The sequence below is a fragment of the Lacerta agilis genome, chromosome 9, assembly GCF_009819535.1.
Source record: "Lacerta agilis isolate rLacAgi1 chromosome 9, rLacAgi1.pri, whole genome shotgun sequence".
Classification (NCBI taxonomy): Eukaryota; Metazoa; Chordata; class Lepidosauria; order Squamata; family Lacertidae; genus Lacerta; species Lacerta agilis.
Window position 1 is genome coordinate 69904275 of NC_046320.1, and position 23609 is coordinate 69927883.

At 48.2% G+C, this 23609-nt stretch overlaps 1 protein-coding gene across 1 annotated transcript in view; it reads right to left on the reverse strand.

Annotated features, from left to right (window-relative positions):
* The window catches only part of ADAM33 (ADAM metallopeptidase domain 33), a 93537-nt gene that overhangs the window by 6600 nt on the left and 63328 nt on the right, over positions 1 to 23609 (reverse strand). Inside the window, exons 14-22 of the mRNA XM_033159587.1 lie at positions 21428 to 21605; positions 18715 to 18804; positions 17888 to 18083; positions 14154 to 14262; positions 10610 to 10814; positions 9366 to 9443; positions 8242 to 8350; positions 2904 to 3051; positions 971 to 1088 (exon numbers count right to left, since the gene is read on the reverse strand). Coding sequence (XP_033015478.1) covers positions 971 to 1088; positions 2904 to 3051; positions 8242 to 8350; positions 9366 to 9443; positions 10610 to 10814; positions 14154 to 14262; positions 17888 to 18083; positions 18715 to 18804; positions 21428 to 21605 — 1231 coding nt within the window. The remainder of the gene's footprint in view (positions 1 to 970; positions 1089 to 2903; positions 3052 to 8241; positions 8351 to 9365; positions 9444 to 10609; positions 10815 to 14153; positions 14263 to 17887; positions 18084 to 18714; positions 18805 to 21427; positions 21606 to 23609) is intronic.

Here is a 23609-nt window from a genome sequence, read left to right on the forward strand (position 1 = left end):
TACACATTTATTTTAAAAAGCTGCATATTTCTAGCGGTTTCTAAGTTAGGGTTGCTTGCATCAAGATTTCAGGAGCATATAATTGTTTGTTTTTTAAAAAAATAAAAAAAACCCAGAAGCTTTTCTTTTGGGAATTATAGGGACGGAACTACCTAAAGTACTGTATAGAAATCTATTTACATACGCAGCTACAGCGGCAATAATGTTACTCGCCCCAAAATTGAAAGAAGCAGAAGTCCCAGCAAAGGAAGAATGGATACAAAAACTTATGGAATATGCGGAAATGGCAAAATTTACCGGAAGAATAAGAAATCAAGATAACAAACTTTTAATAAAAGAATGGAAATGGTTTATTGAATATATACAGATAAATTGTAAACAGACAAGAACATTGGCATTTTACTGTAAGAACCTGCAGTCCCATCACCTATAATAAAGTGCAAGTGTCTCTGCGCCCAGTCCCTGTGTCCGTGGGATTGCGCTACTGCGCATGTGCCCCACGGACAGCCATTGGGACTCGGAGCGCAGAGGCGCTCTGCGCGTGTTCCCAATGTTGCTAGGGCAACAGGGACGCTATGCGCAGAGCTGGCTACGTCATGCGGCTCTCGCGTTGTTAGGGAAAAAAACGAGATAACCGAGAGCCGCTCAGTCAGCTCTGCGCATGTCCCCGACGTTGCTAGGGCAACAGTTTGACCACATATGTTCTAGCGCCCGTTAATTTAACGGGGTTAATGTACTAGTAAGAGTATATCTTTAAAGGGGATGAATAAATGAGCAAATCAAGTTGATTTGGCTATGCAGAAGATATTAAAAATAAATTTAAGGAACCGCAGAAAGAGGGGGAAGGAAGTCAAGTTTTGAAATGTTAAGATGATTGTAAATTTGATAAAATGTATTAATCTGAAAAGTATACACACACACACACACACACACACACACACACACACACACATTTCAGGAGCATACTCACTTGGCTGGAACTTCTGCCTGCAGTTTTATTGGAGAAGGAAGGAGAGGAGGAAATGTCCTGCAAAGTGAAGGCTGAGTTCGAGTGTCCCTGATTTGCCTTCCGATTGACAGCTCCATTCCTGCAGGGAAGAAGAAGAAGAGAAGAAGAGTTTGGATTTGATATCCCGCTTTATCACTACCCGAAGGAGTCTCAAAGCGGCTAACATTCTCCTTTCCCTTCTTCCTCCCCCACAACAAACACTCTGTGAGGTGAGTGGGGCTGAGAGACTTCAGAGAAGTGTGACTAGCCCAAGGTCACCCAGCAGCTGCATGTGGAGGAGCGGAGACGCGAACCCGGTTCACCAGATTACAAGTCTACCGCTCTTAACCACTACACCACACTGGAAATACCAAAGGGAATGAAAGTTAAACTTCTGGCAAAATGTGGGGGCTCCCTCCAGATCTGTACGGAGGGGGAAGGGAGAAAAAGAGAGAGGTGGGGGAAGGACAATGGAACCTTCTAACAAGGCCCACCTGAAACTGGACTAAGGGCCAAATGCAAGCTCTGAGCTCTAGAGTGAGAGTGTGTGAGCTTTTAGGGTTAAAAAAGGGGGGAAAAGCTCAGCAGTGCATCCTACATCACAGGATGATGTTGCACACACGGGAACTATGTTCGGGTCTTCTGTGTAACGTGATATGTGTTCATTCTGTAAATCGGTCTGTTTTCGGCTTCCAGGCAAGATGGGAGTGTTCTCTCCTGGCTGGGAGCCCATAACAATAAATCTTCCTTTTTAATGAGTCGGAGTTGCTGTGTCTAATTGCCAGAGCTAAATACAGATGCTAGCTGCTGTTGCGCTTTCCGCTTTGAAACTCTGCTTTGAAGAAGGAAGAAAAAAGACTTTTGAACATACTGCGGAAGTGTGCTGGACTCACGGTGTGTCGCAGCTAAAATGCCGGTGGTAATGAAGGACTTTTGCATCTCATGACTTTGCGACGCTGCGACGTTAACTAGAACGTTAACACTGAACAGTCCGATTCGCACTGGAGGGATTTGCGCTTGGGAGCTGTGTGTTAGGATTTTTATATAGCCTCTGCTGCTTCAGCAGGACTGTTGTGATTAGTGCAAATCACATGAGTGTCTGAGAGAGTGTGGGAACGGAAGTCTGTCTTATCTCTTCCGCCGAAGTGTTGTTATTGTATGGTTTAGTTTCACTTCTGCCGTGTCGCAGTTTTGTACTCTTGTTCAGAGAAAACAGACGTGATTATGGAGTCTCTGTATACAGTCTGTAAATAAAGTAGTTTAGAACTACAGGTGAGTCTTTCTTCTCGCTGCGTGATGCTAGAAGACCTGTGTGCTCTTTTCATAAGAAAAGGGTCGCAGATTACTGGCGCTCTGAACTGAAGAGACATGCCAACCAGAGAGGGCCATCTCCCCAGAGCGTTTTTCCAACACTGTGCAGGACCTCCCCAGAGACATCAGTGAAAGCTTTCATGGGCACTGGGTTGATGACCCCCCCCAGTCTATACACTGACTCCCAGCAGCCCTCCGTGTTTTCAAGCAGGGGACATGCCCAGCCCTGCCTGGAGATGCCCGGAATCGAACCCGAGACCTTCTGCAGGCAAGGTAGATGCTCTACGGTCCTTTCCCAGATGTCTTGGTCTCTGTGCAATGAGAGGCTCATTTCTATTACAGAATGGTATTCCTTTGAAGGATGGGGCAGCCGAGAAGACGAAGGTGGACGTCCTCTCGAGAGCAGGGTTTCCCAAACTGTTTTGGCGCTACTGTTCCCATCATCCCTGACCACTGATCCATCTAGCTGGTGGGAATGGGAGTTGTAGTCCCCCCCCAAAAAAAACAGCTGGAGACCTAAGTTTGGGGAACTCTAATCTAGCGCAAGGCCTAGGAAATCCCGAGAAAGAGGGGAGGGGAGGCACCTTCCTGGGTCTCTGCTCACCTGTAGGTCTCGTGGCTCTTCCTTAAGCCTTTGAACCACTTGTTGAGGAATGAGCTTTCTCTCCGGTAGTACCAATAGAGTCCGAGGGACAAAGCCGGCAGGAACAGGAAGAAAAACAGCAGCAGGACGATCAGGACGGCTTCGTGATCTGTAGGAAGATGCACAGGGATAGGAAACGGTCATGAAACCAAGGCGCGTAGAGGGATGGGCATAGTTTTATGACACAGGTTGCAAATCTAAGCCATACATCGCAGGGGGCTGGGCTAGATGACCCTCGGGTACCTTCCAAGGCTACAGTTATAGGATTCTATGTGAAATGCGGGTGGCACTGTGGACTAAACCACTGAGCCTCTTGGGCTTGCCAATCAGAAGGTCAGCAGTTCGAATCCCAGCGACGGGGTGAGCTCCCGTTGCTCGGTCCCAGCTCCTGCCAACCTAGCAGTTTGAAAGCACCCCCAAAAGTGAAAGTAGATAAATAGGGACCGCTCCGGCAGGAAGGTAAACGGCATTTCCGTGCGCTGCTCTGGTTCGCCAGAAGCGGCTGAATCATGCTGGCCACATGACCCGGAAGCTGTACGCCGGCTCCCTCAGCCAATAAAGCAAGATGAGCGCCGCAACCCCAGAGTCATTCGCTACTGGACCTAATGGTCAGGGGTCCCTTTACCTTTGTGTGAAACAACTGCAGGCTCAGGAGCCGGGGAATCTGGTTGCGGTTGCCTACACAGTATATCACTGGGTACTCCGTAAACCACTGCTCCTATTTATGGAGGCTCTATTCTGCTATCGTCAGAGGAACTTCACTTATTGGGTTTATTGTTTTTTTATTTTGGTTAGGTATTTCATGGTTTTATATCTTGATTTTATTCTGTGAACCGCCCTGAGACCCCCGGGTATAGGGCAGTATATTATTATTATTATTAATAATAATAATAATAATAATAATAATTCACCCTTTGCCAACTTGGTGCCCTCCAGGTGTTTTGGACTGAACTGGTGGGAGTTGTAGGTTCAAAACATCTGGAGAGCCCCCGATTGGTAAAGACTGGTTTAGCAGAATAACACGATTTCTAAAATGTTTCGTTACTGGAAAGAATGCAAAATAACCACTCATGGTTAGAAGGGTTTTCCTTTTCCCACAAAAACATCAGAACCAGCACAGCCTAACAAAATTAAACAAGGACACCTTGGATTCTCAGGTTCATGCTTAAAGGAAAGGCATGTAGAGGACCCCCCCCCCCCCGCCTTGGGGCTTTTTGCCCTTTCAGAAAACAAGGGGGCTGGAAATACAGGAGCCCATCATTTTGCAACAGCATGGGATATATTGAAGCGGCTGATGTTCATTTTTATAAATAGGCCATAAAACACAGCAGAAGTGTTAAAAAAAAAATCTGTGCTCCATCACTCTAACAGGCAAATTACATTTTATAGCCACATTGCACTGGCCAAAAATAATTTACAAATTCCTTCCCTCTCTATAACCAGGCATCACAAGCTATCGTTGTAGAGCTCCAAGAAAGAGGAACACAGGGTGATTCTTCCCAATGACTGTGGGGTGGCATGGACAGGAGGAAAGTTTTGCAGCCAGAGGGCCAGATTGCCTTCTGGGGAGCCTTCATTTACATTTGGGCTTTGCCAAGTAGGCTGGTTTTTACTCTCACGAACAGAGCCCTCTCTATTCTCCATTCAGGCAAACAAGAATAATAGAATTGCAGAGTGAAAGGGGACCCAAGGGTCATCTAGTCCAACCCCCTGCAATGCAGGAATCTCAACTGTAGCATCCAAGACAGATGGCCACCCCACCTCTGCTTAAAAACATTCAAGGAAGGAGAGTCCACAACCTCCTGCCCTGTCAAACAGCAGAAAGTTTTTCCTGATCTTTAATTGGAACTGAATGGGGCCTTCTCTGCAGTGGCTCCCCATCTGCGGAATGCTCTCCCCAGGGAAGTTCGCCTGGCGCCTTCATTACACACCTTTAGGCACCAGGCAAAAACGTTCCTTTTTAACCAGGCCGTTGGTTGATCTGTTGGACATCCCATAGCCTTTTAAAATGTGGCTCTTTTTTGGGGGGGGTTATTGGGTTGTTGTTTATATTCTGATTAAATATGTTGTGATTATTTCTGTGAACCATCCTGAGACCTCCAGGTATAGGACAGTATATAAACCTAAAAACAGCAACAGCAACATTTTGTCACTTGAAGCCATTGGTTTGTTCCTAGCCTTTGGAGCAGGAGAAAACAATTTTTTTTTAAATAAGAATTTTATTGGCTTTTTTCAAAACAAAGAACGACAAAACACATACAACACACAAACATAACAATCAAAACATAATAAAAAAACAAATATAACCCCACTAAAACACCAATAATTCTTTTTCTTGTTTGAAACAAAAAAAAAAAATTCTTGTTCGAATCAATACTGGGTGACTTCCCCCGTTTTCTCTCCTTTGGTTCCAATTCCCATTTACTTTAATAACTTCTCATCTCTAAAATTCAAATCATCCAAAAAGAAAATCTAAACATACTTCTCAATATTTAATTCTAGTTCAAATTAACCTATTACTTCTTAGCTAACATCTTACATCTTATTTCACTTAAACTGCTGCTAATAAAAAAATTCAGATATCTCTTCTCTAGTTCAAAAACTTAAAATCTTAACACACCGGCTTCAGAGTACCATAATAAACCATCCTAATTATATTTTTGATATTTCACCCTATCCCTTTTCTAACCATTTTCTTTCGCCATCTCAGGGTCTCCCCCCAGACATTCCTCCATCTTACACCAAAACCATTTTTCAGAATGTCCTCTTTTCTTATAAGTCCACAGTTCCAGACGCAGTCTATAACAGTCCTTACAGGGAGCATCAGGGTACACAAATCATCACCTTCCAGCATCTCCGCTTCAAAATTCCGTTCTTCTTCTAATCGTAGATATACAAATCCTTTCCCCATCATTCCTGGGCTCTCACCCCAGAAATTGGATATAAATTGTCTTCTGATCCTGTGTCTCTCACCCCAACAGGATTTTTCATCTTCTCGGAGTTGCGTAAGCTTTGTACTTTGTACTTCAATAATTCCCTTAAGTTCCCTGCCAAGGTTTCCTTCCATTTTAACAATGTTCTCAAAAGTCTTTCCTGTGGGATATAACTTTTCTGCGACATCCTGGTTCAGCAAAATTAATTTCTGGTTTAGCAATTCTAAGTTCAAAAAAAAAATCCTTTGTTCGTGAGTCAGTCCAGAGTCTAAAGCCAGCTTGAAAACGAAACCCAACATGGTAGAAGTGAGCATAGGGTATCAGGTTTCAGTATTTTTCCATCTTAGTCACAGTACTTTTCCATCTTAGTCATAAGTCTCCGCAGCCATTTTCCCTGGAGTCAGGGTGAAAAGATTACATTCTATCCACTTCAAGAAGAAATATTTCCACCAACTTAGGTCCCCTAAAAGGGGTTTAACCAATCTCACTTGTCAAATTCAAAACATTGTATCCACCACTGCAACAGCAGTCGCCATCAAAAGCAGTTACTTTCTCTCCACACAAAGGGAAAAAACGGGCTTCCTTTCCATCGTAGCTCCCGGAGCGCCAAATGTCAAAATTAAGTCCAATTATTACCGTACTCACGGCCAACGGGTTTCTTCTGTTTTCCTTCTGACAGGTAGAATGATCTCGCTCATCGCGAGCGGCGGCCGCCGCTTCGCAGGTCCGGTTGGGGCATGCCTCCACAGCCCGGCGCCGTAGTCCCTTCACCCCCACTCCCCCTTTACAGGGGGAACGGGAGAAGGGTTCGGCGCCATAGTGGGCTCGCTGGAGAGCCCATGCCGCGGGACGCTCGACCCGCGGTTTAGCGGAGCCCCGCTTTGCGGTAGCGGGGCTCCTACCCCCGGGCCGGCCTGAGTCGCTTCGCTGCCGAAGCGACCCACGACCGCCCGTGATGGCGTCCTCGCCGGAAGTCCGAGAAAACAAAATTTCTTCCCTCTTCCATGTGACAGCCCTTGAGATATCTGAAGATGGCTGTCTTATCTCCTGTCTGCCTCTTCTTTTCCAGGCGAAAAATACTGTTATGTATGCAGACCGATAGGGGTTGTTTAACTACCTAGGTAGATCCGCCTCATGGTGTGATCCAACCAATTACAGAAGAACTATGAAGGCAACAGCCAATCAGAGGTAGTTTAAGCAAAGGGGAGTTTTTTATCAGGTGGGCTTTGGACGTGTTCGTCAGGGCGTTTCGCCAGAGCCACTCTGTATGGGTTGTTTTGGTATGTTGTTGTTTTAAGTCTCATGGGGCCAAATAAACGGGATTTTGGAATAATGCTGACTTGGCCTCCTTCGTGGTAGAGAACTCTACACGTACCCAACTTCCTCAACCCTTCCTCATTAAGCTTAGCTCCCAGACCCTTGATCTGTTGAGATGGATGGGACCCCAAGGATCATCTAGTCCGACCCCCTGCAATGCAGGAATATCAGTTCAAGCATTCGTGACAGATGACCATCCAACCTCTGCTCAAAAACCTCCAAGGAGTGAGAGTCCACCACCTCCAGAGGGAGTCCGTTCCACAGTCGAACAGTTCTTACTGTCAGAAAACTACTCTATTCCGAACTTAAAAATGGAAAGCGTAATGCTCGTGGTCAACAAAAGAGGTTTAAAGACTCTCTCAAGGCAAATCTTAAAAAATGCAGCATAAACACTGACAACTGGGAAACGCTGGCCTGCGAGCGCTCCAGTTGGAGAACAGCCTTTACCAAAAGTGTCATGGGCTTTGAAGACACTCGAACTCAGGATGCAAGGGAGAAACGTGCTAAGAGGAAGGCACCCTTGGCAAACCCTCACCGTGATCAACTCCCGCCCAGAAACCTATGTCCCCACTGTGGAAAGACGTGTGGATCCAGAATTGGCCTCCACAGTCTCTTACGGACTCACTGTTAAGACCCTGTCCATGGAAGTCAATCTTACTCAGCTACGAGGGATCGCCAAAGAAGAGAGATTGTCAGAAAGTTTTTTCCTGAAGCTTAGTCAGATTCTCCTTTCTTGCCATTTGAATCCACTCGTTCTCGTCCCGCTCTTCGGAGAGGCATTGACAGATATCAAGGACACATCCCAGCCAGGAAAACACACTCCAGAAGGGTGCGACTGGGTAGGGGGTTTGTGGCCTGGAAGAATCCCGAGGGCCATGTAAAGAGGACTGGAGGGCCACATGCAGTCCCCGATGACTGTGGTTCTCTGCTCCTGGGGCTCCCAGTCTCTCCAGCTTCCAGAGCACTCCACCCTTTGGATTTGCAATAGCGGGGACAGGGACGGTGACAACACACACACACACACACACAGAGCGCTGCCTGGGACTCACTATCGTGTTGCACGGGGCCACTGTCAACGCTGCCTCCCAGACCCGCCTTCTCGCAGAACGGAGGAGCCCACCCTGCGTCACAGTGGCAGTTCCGGTTGCTGTTGCAGACCTGGAAGAGATTTGCGGAGTGAGGCTCAAGCTTGCCAAAGCGCCGTGTGCAGGCACCCCCCCCCCCCAAAAAAAAAACCCACCAAGATGCGCTAAACTTAAAATGAAGAGAGCCTATCAGTCAGGACAAGTCAGTCTATGCTGGGTCAAACCAAAGCCAGGGAGGAGGGGGGGGGGAGGACGAGCATCAAGGTGTAGCACAGTGATGGCCAAACTTGGCCTTCCAGCTGTTTCGGGACTACAATCCCCATCATCCCTGACCACTGCTCCTGTTAGCTAGGGATGATGGGAGTTGTAGTCCAGAAACAGCTGGAGGGCCAAATTTGGCCATCACTGGACTAGCATCGCGTCCTCACAGCGGTCAAGCAGATTCCTCTGGGAAGTCCCTGAACAGGACCCGAGCACAGCGGAAATCTCCAACGGTTACCCTCCCACCCGCATGGTTTCCAGAAATTGGTATTCGGATTCTGCTCAAGATGCAATTGCGAGCCCTTAATGTTCAGGGACGCGGGTGGCGCTGTGGTCTAAACCACTGAGCCTAGGGCTTGCCGATCAGAAGGTCGGCGGTTCGAATCCCCACGACGGGGTGAGCTCCCATTGTTCGGTCCCAGCTCCTGCCCACCTAGCAGTTGGAAAGCACGTCAAAGTGCAAGTAGATAAATAGGGACCGCTACGGTGGGAAGGTAAACGGTGTTTCCGTGCGCTGCTCTGGTTCGCCAGAAGCGGCTTAGTCATGCTGGCCACATGACCCGGAAGCTGTACGCCGGCTCCCTTGGCCAGTAAAGCGAGATGAGCACTGCAACCCCAGAGTCATCCGCGACTGGACCTAACAGTCAGGGGTCCCTTTACCTTTAATGTTCAGGCAGAATGATTTCCTGACCCAGCCAAAAATGAATAAATGATGCCTTGGAGGGGACACCTAGTTCCCACTAGCGTATTATTGTTGTTTTTCTTCAGCACCCCTTAGCTAGAGCCCTTTCCCAGAAAAGAAGCTAAGACGGCCGCTGGTGACTCACCCCATGGCCATGGCATTTCGAGGTGCACTTGTCCAGGTCATAGAAAGAGGCATTGAGGCAGCGCTGGTCCTTGCAAACCTGAAATCAGAAAGGCCTCTGAGTCAGACAGGCTTGCAATGCCCCAATAGTTCAACACCGCCATTTTATTTTACTTTATTTTATTTATTGTAAATCTATCTATTTAATTTTCCAAATTAATATTTACATTCACATAATAACATAATAAAAGGGACGCGGGTGGCGCTGTGGGTTAATCCACTGAGCCTCTTGGGCTTGCTGATCAGAAGGTTGGCGGTTTGAATCCCCGCAATCGGGTGAGCTCCCGTTGCTCGGTCCCTGCTCCTGCCAACCTAGCAGTTTGAAAGCACACCAGTGCAAGTAGATAAATAGGTACTGCTCCGGCGGGAAGGTAAACGGCGTTTCCGTGCGCTGCTCTGGTTCGCCAGAAGTGACGTAGTCATGCTAGCCACATGACCCGGAAGCTGTACTCCGGCTCCCTCGGCCAGTAAAGCAAGATGTGCGCCGCAACCCCAGAGTCGTTCGCGACTGGACCTAACGCTCAGGGGTCCTTTTACCTTTACCTAATAACATACAGGTGAAACTCGAAAAATTAGAATATCGTGGAAAGGTTCATTTCTTTCAGTAATTCAACTTAAAAGGTGAAACTAATATATGAGATAGACCCGTGACATGCAAAGCGAGATATGTCAAGCCTTTCTTTGTTATAATTGTGATGATTATGGCGTACAGCTGATGAGAACCCCAAATTAACAATCTCAACTTTGGGGTTTTCATCAGCCACATGCCATAATCATCACAATTATAACAAGCAAAGGCTTGACATATCTCCCTTTGCATGTCATGAGTCTATCTCATATATTAAACTCCAGTAGCTAATGAAAACAATTGCTTACATAAATGGACATTTCCACGATATTCTAATTTTTCGAGTTTCACCTGTATGTAAAAACAAGATTCCAAAGAATCCCTTGGACTTCCTTCCTCCCCGTAGTGTGTCCTTTTGTTAATCCTTTCCTTCTGCACCTTTTATATGAATCCAAATTTTTGTATCTCCATTATGCCCGCAGTTCTTCGTTACAAGTGTTATTCCAATCCCACTAGCGATTTTAACTGTTTACAATGGTTTTTGAGATTAATTATATATACAAAATATTCCCCGTTCTTTATTAAAAAGCCTTGGTCTTCCTGACCAATTTAATTTAATTTTATCATTTCACCCTCACCATTCCATCTCCGCACTTGGTCCCCGTCATCACCAGCCCCGGGTCGGACATGTCTCCCTCGTCATCCTTGGTGGCGTAAACCAACGCCCCCCGACACTTGATCTCCTGCCCGTTAAAGCGAATGGTGGTGTCCATGGAAACGGTGTTGGTCCCTTTGGGCTTGGCAGCTGAGCTCTGGCACTGGATCTTACCGCACTTGGCATCTCTAGAAGGAACGAGAACATCGGAGCTGGCAGAGGACCTGAAGGCTAGCCTCTCCAAATAATAAATTCATTCATTCATTCATTCATTCATTCCCCGCCCATCTGGCTGGGTTTCCAACAAAAACTCTGGGCGGCTTCCAACAAAACCTTAAGATACAATAATTCATCAGATATTAATTCATCAGGGCTGCCTTCAGATGTCTTCTAAAAGTCAGGTAGTTGTTTATTTCCTTTGACATCTGGTGGGAGGGCGTTCCACAGGGCGGGTGCCACCACCGAGAAGGCCCTCTGCCTGGTTCCCTGTAACTTTGCTTCTCGCAATGAGGGAACTGCCTGAAGGCCCTCGGCGCTGGACCTCAGTGTCCGGGCTGAATGATGGGGGTGGAGACACTCCTTCTGGTATACAGGACCGAGGCCGTTTAGGGCTTTAAAGGTCAGCACCAACACTTTGAATTGTGCTCAGAAACATACTGGGAGCCAATGTAGATCTTTCAGGACCGGTGTTATATGGTCTTGGCGGCCACTCCCAGTCACGAGTCCAGCTGCCGCATTCTGGATTAATTGCAGTTTCCGGGTCACCTTCAAAGGTAGCCCCATGTAGAGCGCATTGCAGTAGTCCAAGCGGCAGATAACCAGAGCATGCACTACTCTGGCGAGACAGTCCGCGGGCAGGGAGGGTCTCAGCCTGCGTACCAGATGGAGCTGGTAGACAGCCGCCCTGGACACAGAATTAACCTGCGCCTCCCTGGGCAGCTGTGAGTCCAAAATGACCCCAGGCTGCGCGACTGGTCTTTCAGGGGCACAGTTACCCCATTCAGGAAGTAAGAAGGTAAGAGCAGAATTGCTGGATCAGGCCAAGGGACCATTAGGTCCAGCATCCTCCTCTCACAGTGCCCAACTAGATGCCTGTGGGAAACCCGCAAGCAGGATTCAAACACAAGACCATCTCTCACATCTTGTGGTTTCCAGCAACGGGTATTCAGAAGCAATGCTGACTCCAACTGTGGAGGCAGAGCGGAACTACCCTGGCTAGTAGCCACCCACAGACCTCCCCTCCATGAATTTGCCTAATTGGTGGCCATCCCTGTCTCCTGTGGCAGGGAGTTCCGTAGTTTAACTATTGTGCTGCATTCTTTTATCTATTCTGAATTGTCCACCATCCAGTTTCATTGAATGCCCATGACTTCTGGTGCTATGAGAGAGGGAGAAAGATGTTTCCCTGCCCACTTTCTTCACCCCGTGTAAAATTTTATGAACTCGCCTTTTCTCTAAATTCAGAAGTCCCAAGCGCTACAACCTTTCTTCACTCCCATGGGCGCAGCCGGGGGGGGGGGAGACAGCTGCCACCCCCCTCCCAATCAAGCAAATAAATAAAAATACTTATCTAAAAGTAGAAATGATCAGAATATTTGAATGCTTGCTGAGGTCACTTGGATGATGTTGGGGCACATTCTAGCGACACAAATGACAAGCCGGTTGAGCGATAGACAGAGCCGGACAGAGGAGGAGGACAGGTGGGGGTCCTGTGGCCCCCTTAACATAAATCCTGGCTACGCCCATGGTCACTCCATCCCCTTGATTGTATAAACTGCCCTGGTAACTGCACCTGAAGCTTATTTTGGCTTAGATTAGATCAGGGATAGCCAAGTTGGCTCCTTCCAGGCAAGCTTGGACTCCAGTTCTCATCAGCTCCATCCAAAATAGCCCGTACTCTGGGATGACGATAGAAGTTGCTGTTCAACAACATCTGGTTTTCTGGTTTTCCTCCTCTAAAAGCCCTGGTTTTTTGAGGATCAGCTAAAAGTTTTGCAGCTTTTTTTGCAAAGGGGGAAAAGCAAAGCTCCTTTTGCAAAAGGGGAAAAGCAAAGAGGAAAAGCCCCGTTTTTATGGGGTTCAACTCACATTTCTGCAGCTTCTAAAGGAAGAAGAAGAAGAAGAAGAAGAAGAAGAAGAAGAAGAAGAAGAAGAGGAGGAGGAGGAGGAGTTTGGATTTGATATCCCGCTTTTCACTACCCGAAGGAGTTTCAAAGCGACTAACAATCTCCTTTCCCTTCCTCCCCCACAACAAACACTCTGTGAGGTGAGTGGGGCTGAGAGACTTCAAAGAAGTGCGACTAGCCCAAGGTCACCCAGTTTCCAGACAGATAATCTAATCAGCCAGTCACATGTAGCTTGGGAAACAAACAACCTCCCTCTGCAGCACATTCAACTATGGAGGGCAGGGCTGAAAGGGAGCCTGGACTCTTATCTCTCTCCCGATCTCTTGCTGCTCAGCTGTTGAGCAGGGTCCTTTCAACACCCCCTTTTCTCTTTGTAAAATAAAAAGCATGATCCTCTTTTGGCCCCTGGGCAATTCAGCTCCAGGGACCACCATTCACTCCATAAGACACACATATATTTTCCCTTACTTTTTAGGAGGGAAAAGGTGTGTCTTATGGAGTGAAAAATACAGTAGTAAACAAAAAAAAACCTTTGTTGCAAAATGTGAGTCAGCAATATCAAAAGCAACGTGATGACCGGAAACAAATACAATATGAAAAAACTTTATGAAATGATTCAAAACCTCAAAACTAACAAACTGAAGTCTCTGAAAGTCCTTAACTGAATCACGGTCCAAGACTTTACCCGGAGGAGAACAAGCTGTGAAGCAAATGTCCAATTCTGGTGTCCAACTCTGAACATTGTTTCCGGATAACAACTACTGTTTCGCTGAATTCTTCATCAGCGAATTAGTTCAACACTCATTAGTGGAAAGATATAAAATTTCGTCATTAACCAATCTTTTCTTCGAATAGATATACATGAAAATGAAAAATACACAGGAACAGTGCTCATGCAATTATGTAGCAGTAGTTGTGATGTTTTGAATCATTCCATAAAGTTTTTCATATTGTATTTCTTTCTGGTCATCGTGTTTCTTTTGGGATCAGAGAGATAAACAACTACCTGTCATTTAGAAAATACCTGAAGGCAGCCCTGTTTAGGGAAGTTTTTAATTTGTGACTTTGTATTGTATTTTGGTATTTGTTGGAGGCCGCCCAGAGTGGCTGGGGAGACCCATCCAGATGGGCGGGGTATAAATAATAAATTATATTATTATTATTAGACTGACAGGTGTGGGATGCTGAGAACTTCCCTTTCCATGTGGATTTAGGATAGCATCTCAACACGTGGGGTGGCCAATCGAGATGTCGCCGGACCACAATCCCGTCATCCCTGATTGCGGGCCATGTTGGGTGGTTTTAAGGGAGACCAACAAGATCTGGAAGTCCCCAGAGTTCACCTTTGGTCAAATAGACAAGCCCAGAGTCTGCACATCGTGGTGCCAGACCAGCACCCACCTCCACGCACACTTGACGTAGTTGCCGTGGCGGTCCTTGCCGCAGTTGCCGTACATGTCGCCCGCCCGGTTGACGTCCCGGAAGCAAGCGTCGGGAGCCGGCCAGGCACCTGTAGGTGGAAGCAGAGTTGAAGTGAGCTCAAGGAGATGGACCATAAAGAAGGCTGATGACAGAAGAATTTATGCTTTTGAATTCTGGTGCTGGAAGAGACTCTTGAGAGTCCCATGGACTGCAAGAAGATCAAAACTATCCATTCTTAAAGAAATCAGCCCTGAGTGTTCACTGGAAGGACAGATCCTGAAGCTGAGGCTCCAGTACTTTGGCCACCTCATGAGAAGAGAAGACTCCCTGGAAAAGACCCTGATGTTGGGAAAGATGGAGGGCACAAGGAGAAGGGGACGGCAGAGGACGAGATGGTTGGATAGTGTTCTTGAAGCTACTAACATGAGTCTGACCAAACTGCGGGAGGCAGTGGAAGACAGGAGTGCCTGGCGTGCTCTGGTCCATGGGGTCACGAAGAGTCGGACACGACTAAACGACTGAACAACAACAACAAAGGTCTTCCCAGTGGCATGGCCATCTTTCAATAAGTCTCCAATGGAGGTCCACCCTGCCCATCATTCCATCCTCTCTCCCCTTACAATCTGTCCCACTCTTGCGTGACCAAGAAACAGAGGCTTTTTCTCACAACGCCAGCGTGACAACACCCAAACTGCAACCCCCAAATGCTCCAGAAGATGGTGCTAGTTCCTTAGCTAAAAAGAGGATCACAAAATCAAGGAATCAAGGAATTGTAGAGTTGGAAGGGACCTCGAGGATCATCTAGATTACAACCCCCTGCAATGCAGGAATCTTTTACACAAATCCTATAGAGAAATTAAAACCCATTTGTAGTAAAATGAAGGAAGAAACAAAACAAAAAAACCCTAAAGGAAAATATCAGTTCAGTTCAATAACCTTTATTAGGCATAACTAAAGGAAAATAAGGGACCCAGGTGGCGCTGTGGGTTAAACCAGAGAGTCTAGGGCTTGTCAATCAGAAAGTCGGCAGTTCGAATCCCTGCAACGGGGTGAGCTCCCGTTGTTCGGTCCCAGCTCCTGCCCACCCAGCAGTTTGAAAGCACATCAAAGTGCAAGTAGATAAATAGGGTCCACTCCGGCGGGAAGGTAAACGGCATTTCCGTGCACTGCTCTGGTTTGCCAGAAGCAGCTTTCTCATGCTGGCCACATGAGCCGGAAGCTGCCTGAGGACAAACGCCGGCTCCCTTGGCCTGTAGAGCGAGATGAGCGCCGCAACCCCAGAGTCGGACACGACTGGACCTGATAGTCAGGGGTCCCTTTACCTTTACCTAAAGGAAAATATGTGGGTGGTCAGTTCCAACCGAAATGCACAATCTGGTGCGTGTAAGTACTGTGGTGTGTTCAAGGTCTTGTTGAAGTGCTAAATTACTTGGAAGCAGCTTAGCTGAAAGACTAACTGCCCCAGTATAGATCTGTAAAATCACTTAGATTACTATCTGGGGAGATTCTGCTCCTGGTGTCTCAAGCTGTAGAATAGGTGTCTATCTGTATAATGTGCATATGTCATACACATAATAGCATGCGTTGTTGGCATCCGTGTGTCTCAAGAAGCAATGGAGTGCGCCTCTGAGGGTGAAGTCAATCTGCTGTGTTAGCAGAACCAAAGTGACCTCTCTGGGGCACAAGCCTGGGAAGTAAAAAGGTAAAAGGTAAAGGACCCCAGGACGGTTAAGTCCAGTCAAAGGCGACTATGGGGTGTGGAGCTCGCTCATCTCACTTTCACGCCCAGGGAGCCGGCGTTTGTCCACATACAGCTTTCCGGGTCATGTGGCCGGCACAAGTAAACTGCTTCTGGTGCAACGGAACACCGTGACGGGAACCAGAGTGCACGTAAACACCGTTTACCTTCCTGCCACAGTGGTACCTATTTATCTACGTGCACTGGTGTGCTTTCGAACTGCTAGGTAGGCAGGAGCTGAGACAGAGCAACGGGAGCTCACCCCGTCGGTGGGATTTGAACCGCCGACCTTCCGATCGGCAAGCCCAAGAGGCTCAGTGGTATAGACCACAGCACCATCCGCGTCCCAAGAGCAAGCCTGGGAAGTATGTATGGTGGTCCTGGGCTGCCCAGACAACAAGACGCTCGGCCTCGCTGGTGGGGCCCCAAGGAAAGCAGAGAAGGCAATTGGCTGCAGGAGTTGCCGGGAGGAGATATACAAGGCACCATCCAACTGTCTTAGGGACAGTCTTTGGACTCTGGATTTGTTTAGAGTTTACTCCTTACTTTTTCGTCTTCTGAAGATATCCCACAAAGCAATAGAAATTTAGGGTCAGCGCTTTCCTTCTCCTAGAAAGACTTCATTCCCAGGTGGACGAGCCCCACCCGCCCCTCTCTTCCCCCTACAGCATACGCCTTCTTGACCGTTGGGCCCACTCTTGGTCTTATCTGCTCAACAGAGGCCGTCTTTGCATGCAGGGTCTCTAACTCAACAAGGGTTTGCAATCCATCGGCTCCCCTCACCTGGTTCAGCCGGCCAGTCAAAGCCGTTCCCAGGGTGTGGCTCCTATCACATGCTGGCAATTCTAAGAGACACAGGTAAGAGCTGAGTGCAGGGTGGGGGCCAAAGGTGGACAAACTACCCCAGACGTAGCATGACATACCCCCTACCAGACATACTTTGTTGTTGTTCAGTCATTCAGTCATGTCCAACTCTTCATGACCCCATGGACCAGAGAACGCCAGGCACCCCTATCCTCCACTGCCTTGCGCGATTTGGCCAGACTCATGCCAGTCGCTTCAAGAACACTGTCCAACCATCTCATCCTCTGTCGTCCCCTTCTCCTTGTGCCCTCCATCTTTCCCAACATCAGGGTCTCTTCCAGGGAGTCTTCTCTTCTCATGAGGTGGCCAAAGTATTGGAGCCTCAACTTCAGGATCTGTCCTTCCAGTGAGCACTCAGGGCTGATTTCCTTCACAATGGAGAGGTTTGATCTTCTTGCAGTCCATGGGACTCTCAAGAATCTCCTCCAGCACCATAATTCGAAAGCATCAATTCTTCGGCAGTCAGTTTTCTTTATGGTCCAGCTCTCACTTCCATACATTACAGAGATACTACCGCTCCCCTAAAATCCCTGAAGGAGCGTCTCCACCCCCATCATTCAGCCCGGACACTGAAGTCCACCTCCAAGGGCCTTCTGGTGGTTCCCTTCCTGCGAGAAGCGAGGTTGCAGGGAACCAGGCAGAGGGCCTTCTCGGTGGTGGCGCCCACCCTGTGGAACGCCCTTCCACCAGATGTCAAGGAAATAAAAAACTACATGACTTTTAGAAGCCATCTGAAGGCAGGCAGCCCTGTTTAGGGAAGTTTCTGATGTTTGATGTTTTATCGTGTTTTTAATATTCTGTTGGGAGCCTCCCAGAGTGGCTGGGGAAACTAAGCCAGATGGGCGGGGTATAAATAATATATTATTATTATTATTATTATTATTATTATTATTATTATTACCCATACATATAAAAAAGAGATCATTGTACTTGTAGCAGAACTGGGGTTTATTTTAAAAATAATCATCATCTTGCTTCTCAAGATCAAGGAGGGCATTAGAAAAGGAATCTGTGCAGGTGTGCTTGGCATCATGATTCTCAGAAAAGTCCACCCCTGCGTAGAAAAGGTTAAGAGAGGGAAGGATATGTATGGGGCAGGGGAGGCGCTCACCTGGACCCCACAGCTGGATGCACTGCTGTTGGTGGGTCAAGCACATGCCGTTGTTGCAGTAAGCCTCCCCGTAGGAGCACATTGAGCCATCCAGGAGGTAGACGTTGCTGGGGCAATAGGGGGAAGCCCCCGTGCAGTATTCGGGCAGGTCGCAGGATCCGGCCGGCTCTCGGCACATGGTCCCAGCTGTCTTGAGCTACGGAACAGATGGAGACAAGAGAGAGATTTATTGAGCGGTTAAGCTGGATGGCTTTTAAGTTCATGTATCTAGCATCCAGGACCAGTGCTTTATTTATTTTTTGAAAGGACCCCTGGACAGTAAAGTCCAGTCAAAGGTGATTACGGGGTTGCGGCGCTCGTCTCGCTTTCAGGCCGAGGGAGCCGGCGTTTGTCCACAGGCAGCTTTCCAGGTCATGTGGCCAGCAGGACTAAACTGCTTCTGGTGCAACGGAACGCCATGACGAAAACCAGAGTGCATGGAAACGGTGTTTACTTTCTGCCACAGTGGTGCCTATTTATCTACTTGCACTGGCGTGCTTTCGGAGTGCTAGGATGGCAGGAGCTGGGACAGAGCAACAGGAGCTCAACCCGTCGTGGGGATTCGAACCACCGACCTTCTGATTGGCAAGCCCAAGAGGCTCAGTGGTTTAGACCACAGCGCCACCCGGTGCTAATAAACAATTGAAAAGCAATGGGTTGTGTCGTTGTTTTTCTACAGATGTGTTTCTTTCTTTCTTCTCTCTTCACGGAATTGTGGAGTTGGGAGGGACCCCGAGAGTCACCTGGTCCTAGAAATGTGGGAATCACAGGGAGATGATTTGGAATACCTTGCAGCCCTCACAGCAGTCACCGTGAGCACACTCGGTCCCAGCTTTCAGGGTGCAGTTTTGCGGGTTGCAGCAAGGGTTCGTGCATTCCTGGAAAGAGAGAGGGGGAACATGATCACGGGGATGGTCACCTGGAATAGCCATCTTCAGGGGTGTAGCAAGGGGGGGGCGTAGGGGGTGGTCCGCCCCAGGTACCACCTGTGGGGGTGACACTCTGGGGCGGATTGTCGCCACCAAACCCTCGCTCGTCTGGCGCTCTTTTCAGCGCTGGCTGGCCTGCGGAGCTGCGGCATGGAGGCGAGGGGCGGGTGAGAGAGGAGGGGGTGTCACGCTTGTCGCTGACATTACACCCCCTACTCACTGGCCCGTCCCTCGCCTCCATTCCGCGGCTCCGTCCAGGGAGCCCAGCGCCAAAAAAAGCCGCTGAAAGGGGGGAAATGGTTCCCCTTTCCCCCTTTCAGCGGCTTTTTTTTTGGCAGGAGGGGTGGGCCAGCGAGGAGGGGGCGCCATGCCAGCTACAAGCGTGAAGCCCCCTCCTCACTTTCCCGCCCCTCGCCTCCATGCCGCAACCATGTGCGTCGTGACGTCACGACACACGCGTCGTGCCCCGCCCCCAGCAGGGGGGTGCCTCCGTCCCGCCTCCCCGGGCAGCGAAGAGGCTTCCTCCGCCGCTGGCCATCTTAAAGCAGAGACTCTCTGAGGGTGTGGCCTGCCACACAGTTGTGGCAGGAGAGGGTGGCAAGCTTGAAGGGAAAATTCAAGGACAATCAAAGGAAGGACGATTTAAACCAGGGGTCAGCAACCTTTTTCAGTCATGGGCTGCTCCACCAGACCATGTGGTGGGCCGGAATGTATTTAGGGGGGGGGGTGAACGAATCCCTATGCCCCACAAATAACCCAGAGATGCATTTTAAATAAAAGGACACATTCTACTCATGTAAAAACACGCTGATTCCCGGACCGTCCGCGGTCCGGATTGAGAAGGCGATTGGGTCACATCCGGGCCTTGGGCCTTAGGTTGCCTACCCCTGATTTAAACATTTCAGTGTAGTATAGTACAGTATAGTATCAAAATATTTTTTCTTTATTTGCAGAATATGCTTAGGTATCTTTTCAAAATGAGAGCAAGGCTATTCTTTTACAGCTCTTCGCAACATATTGTTGTGAACATGGATTTTCAATGAAAGATCAGGAAAGGGAAAGGGCTTATTTGTGTTGATGAGGAGATGACAGTTTGTCTGTCTCAATATATATATATATATACACACAACAAATATCTTAACCAAAAATCCTAAGAAAGTCTATGTTTCTTTAGACTCCCCTCCCCTCCTTTCTGTGGTTGCTTGGTTCAGGGGTTCCAACCACCCACAAAATGATGATACCCAGCTCTACCTCTCTTTTAAATCAGAACCAGTGAAGGCCGTGAAGGTCCTGTGTGAGTGCCTGGAGGCGGTTGGAGGATGGATGGCGGCTAACAGATTGAGGTTGAATCATGACAAGACAGAAGTACTGTTTTGGAGGGACAGGAGGTGGGCAGGTGTGGAGGACTCCCTGGTCCTGAATGGGGTAACTGTGCCCCTGAAGGACCAGGTGCGCAGCCTGGGAGTCATTTTGGACTCACAGCTGTCCATGGAAGCGCAGGTTAATTCTGTGTCCAGGGCAGCTGTCTACCAGCTCCATCTGGTACGCAGGCTGAGACCCTACCTGCCCGCAGACTGTCTCGCCAGAGTGGTGCATGCTCTGGTTATCTCCCGCTTGGACTACTGCAATGCGCTCTATGTGGGGCTCCCTTTGAAGGTGACCCGGAAACTACAACTAATCCAGAATGCGGCAGCTAGACTGGTGACTGGGAGCGGCGGCCGAGACCACATAACACCAGTCTTGAAAGACCTACGTTGGCTCCCAGTACAAGCACAATTCAAAGTGTTGGTGCTGACCTTTAAAGCCCTGAACGGCCTCGGTCCTGTATACCTGAAGGAGCGTCTCCACCCCTATCGTTCAGCCCAGACACTGAGGTCCAGTTCCGAGGGCCTTCCGGCAGTTCCCTCACTGCGAAGCTACAGGGAACCAGGCAGAGGGCCTTCTCGGTAGTGGCACCCGCCCTGTGGAACGCCCTCCCACCAGATGTCAAAGAGAAAAAAATGACTGCCAGACTTTTAGAAGACATCTGAAGGCAGCCCTGTTTAGGGAAGCTTTTAATGTTTATAATAGACTATTTTTTTTTAACAGAGAAGAAGAAGAAGAGTTTGGATTTGATATCCCGCTTTATCACTACCCGAAGGAGTCTCAAAGCGGCTAACATTCTCCTTTCCCTTCCTCCCCCACAACAAACACTCTGTGAGGTGAGTGGGGCTGAGAGACTTCAGAGAAGTGTGACTAGCCCAAGGTCACCCAGCAGCTGCATGTGGAGGAGCGGAGACGCAAACCCGGTTCCCCAGATTACGAGTCTACCACTCTTAACCACTACACCACACTGGCTCTCAACCCAGCCGCCCAGAGTGGCTGGTGAAACCCAACCAGATGGGCACTGGGCAGGGTATGTATGTATGTATGTATGTATGTATGTATAAATAAATATTTTGTTGTGGGTGTTCAGCACACACCCTGACTCAACTCCCGAGGAGACCCAGAGACAACTCCAGCCTTAGACTTGCCAGCCGCTTTTGGACCCAGCACGTCTCAGTTCAGAAATCCTGATGCCGCAAATACGTACCTCCACCTCTCCGCAGTCGCATTCCTCGCCGTCCTCCAGGAATCCGTTGCCGCATTTCTTGCCCACAACCAGGTCCTTGGTGTTGGGCATGTTGAAAAGGCACATGCCTCCCCCTCGGTGGAAGTAGCTCTCCAGTTGCCTCCGGCTGCAGGAGCTGAAGACTTTTGGGAAGGGGTGGCTGCAGAGACACGGGCAAAGAGGGGCGACTGTTAATACTAATTAACTGAATTTGCATACCGCCTTTCTTCTATAGCTCTCAGGGTGGTTCACAACTTAAAAACACAAGAGGAAAACAAATAATCATAATAAGCAGAGGCGTAACGGACTTTCAGTTTGCGAAAAGCTGGCATCATTGGATCAAGTTCATGTTACTTAAATTGTGCAGTTTTAACTGTGCCATAAATTGTTACTGTTTTATTGAGTTATTGATTTCCATGGTGGGACGTGCAAACTATAGAGATTTATTATTTTATTTTAAATCTGTTAAAGACTGGAAATTCCTCACAGATATTTTTTTTTGCGTGAGAAAGAAAAAGAAATAATGATATCTGGATTTGAGGACTGAAGATCATGTTTGTTTACAGAAAGTGGCTTTCTTGGGTTGGATGAAGTGAATAGTTTTTTTTTAAGATTCAGAAAATAAAGAATCAGAAGTTCTTTATTTTCTGAATCTTAACTTGCGATCTTTCTCTTTTCACCTCTTTCTACTCTTTTTATCTCTCTATTTCTCTCCCTCGCCCCTTTTTTGTGTTTTTGTTGTATCTGGATAGAAGTCTTGGTTTGGTTTGGTTTTAAAAAGAGAGTGACGATGTTAAGCTTTGTCACTACAAACCTTAATAAAAAAATTTAAAAAAAAAAAACGAATAATGCTTTTAATAAGGTAGGGTGGGCACAGGGGAGTCTGTGGAACCACTACACCCCACTGCCTCGCCCTCAGTCTCCTGGGATGGCGCTCTACCACGGAGCCACGGCTTCTGCCCAAATGTGTGGCTCGTGCATGAAGAGGCCTTGTCCCACTGCACCCATCCAGCCCAGAACCCTCTCTCCAAAACCGACTTCCTCAGTGTGATTTATTTCGGTGCCCTGAATCGCCTTGAAATCCGAGCCCCGTGGTCTCCTTGACATTTCTCCTTCCCCCTCGACAACGGCTCTTTTGTGCAACAGCCGATCCCGCCGCCAACGTCGGCGGCACGGACACAAGCTCTGGGGCCGCCAACCCTCCGTGTCTTTAAGTCTATAAACAGCCTCGTGCCGGGCGCTTTCCGGGTAGGAGAAAGGCTTCACTGTTTCATGCCGGCCCCTCTCAACACGTCCAACAGACACGGAACAAGACCCTTGTTTCCCAACATGTGGCTTGCTTCCAAAAGACAACTGCAAGCGGCATGCGCTCAGTTGGGGGGGGCCCTTTCTCGCCATTGTACATCTGTCTCCATTTCTGCATCCTTGCTGCTGCAAGAAAACCGGGTTAAATTTCTAGGGCTGGTGGTACTGTCCCTCTTAGCAAGCCTACTCGGAGTTCAATACCATCTGCAAATCATTTTCAAGTAGTTCTCCTTCAAAGAATAACATGCTGTAAGCAAGGAGAGCGCAAAATATGGTCTGAAGCTCAACATCAAAAAAACTAAGATCATGGCCACTGGTCCCATCACCTCCTGGCAAATAGAAGGGGAAGAAATGGAGGCAGTGAGAGATTTTACTTTCTTGGGCTCCATGATCACTGCAGATGGTGACAGCAGTCACGAAATTAAAAGACGCCTGCTTCTTGGGAGGAAAGCAATGACAAACCTAGACAGCATCTTAAAAAGCAGAGACATCACCTTGCCAACAAAGGTCCGTATAGTTAAAGCTATGGTTTTCCCAGTAGTGATGTATGGAAGTGAGAGCTGGACCATAAAGAAGACTGATCGCCAAAGAATTGATGCTTTTGAATTATGGTGCTGGAGGGGACTCTTGAGAGTCCCATGGACTGCAAAAATATCCCATGGACTGCAAACTTATCCATCCTTAAAGAAATCAGCCCTGAGTGCTCACTGGAAGGGCAGATCCTGAAGTTGAGGCTCCAGTACTTTGGCCACCTCATGAGAAGAGAAGACTCCCTAGAAAAGACCCTGATGTTGGGAAAGATCATAAAGAGCACAAGGAGAAGGGGATGACAGAGGACGAGATGGTTGGACAGTGTTCT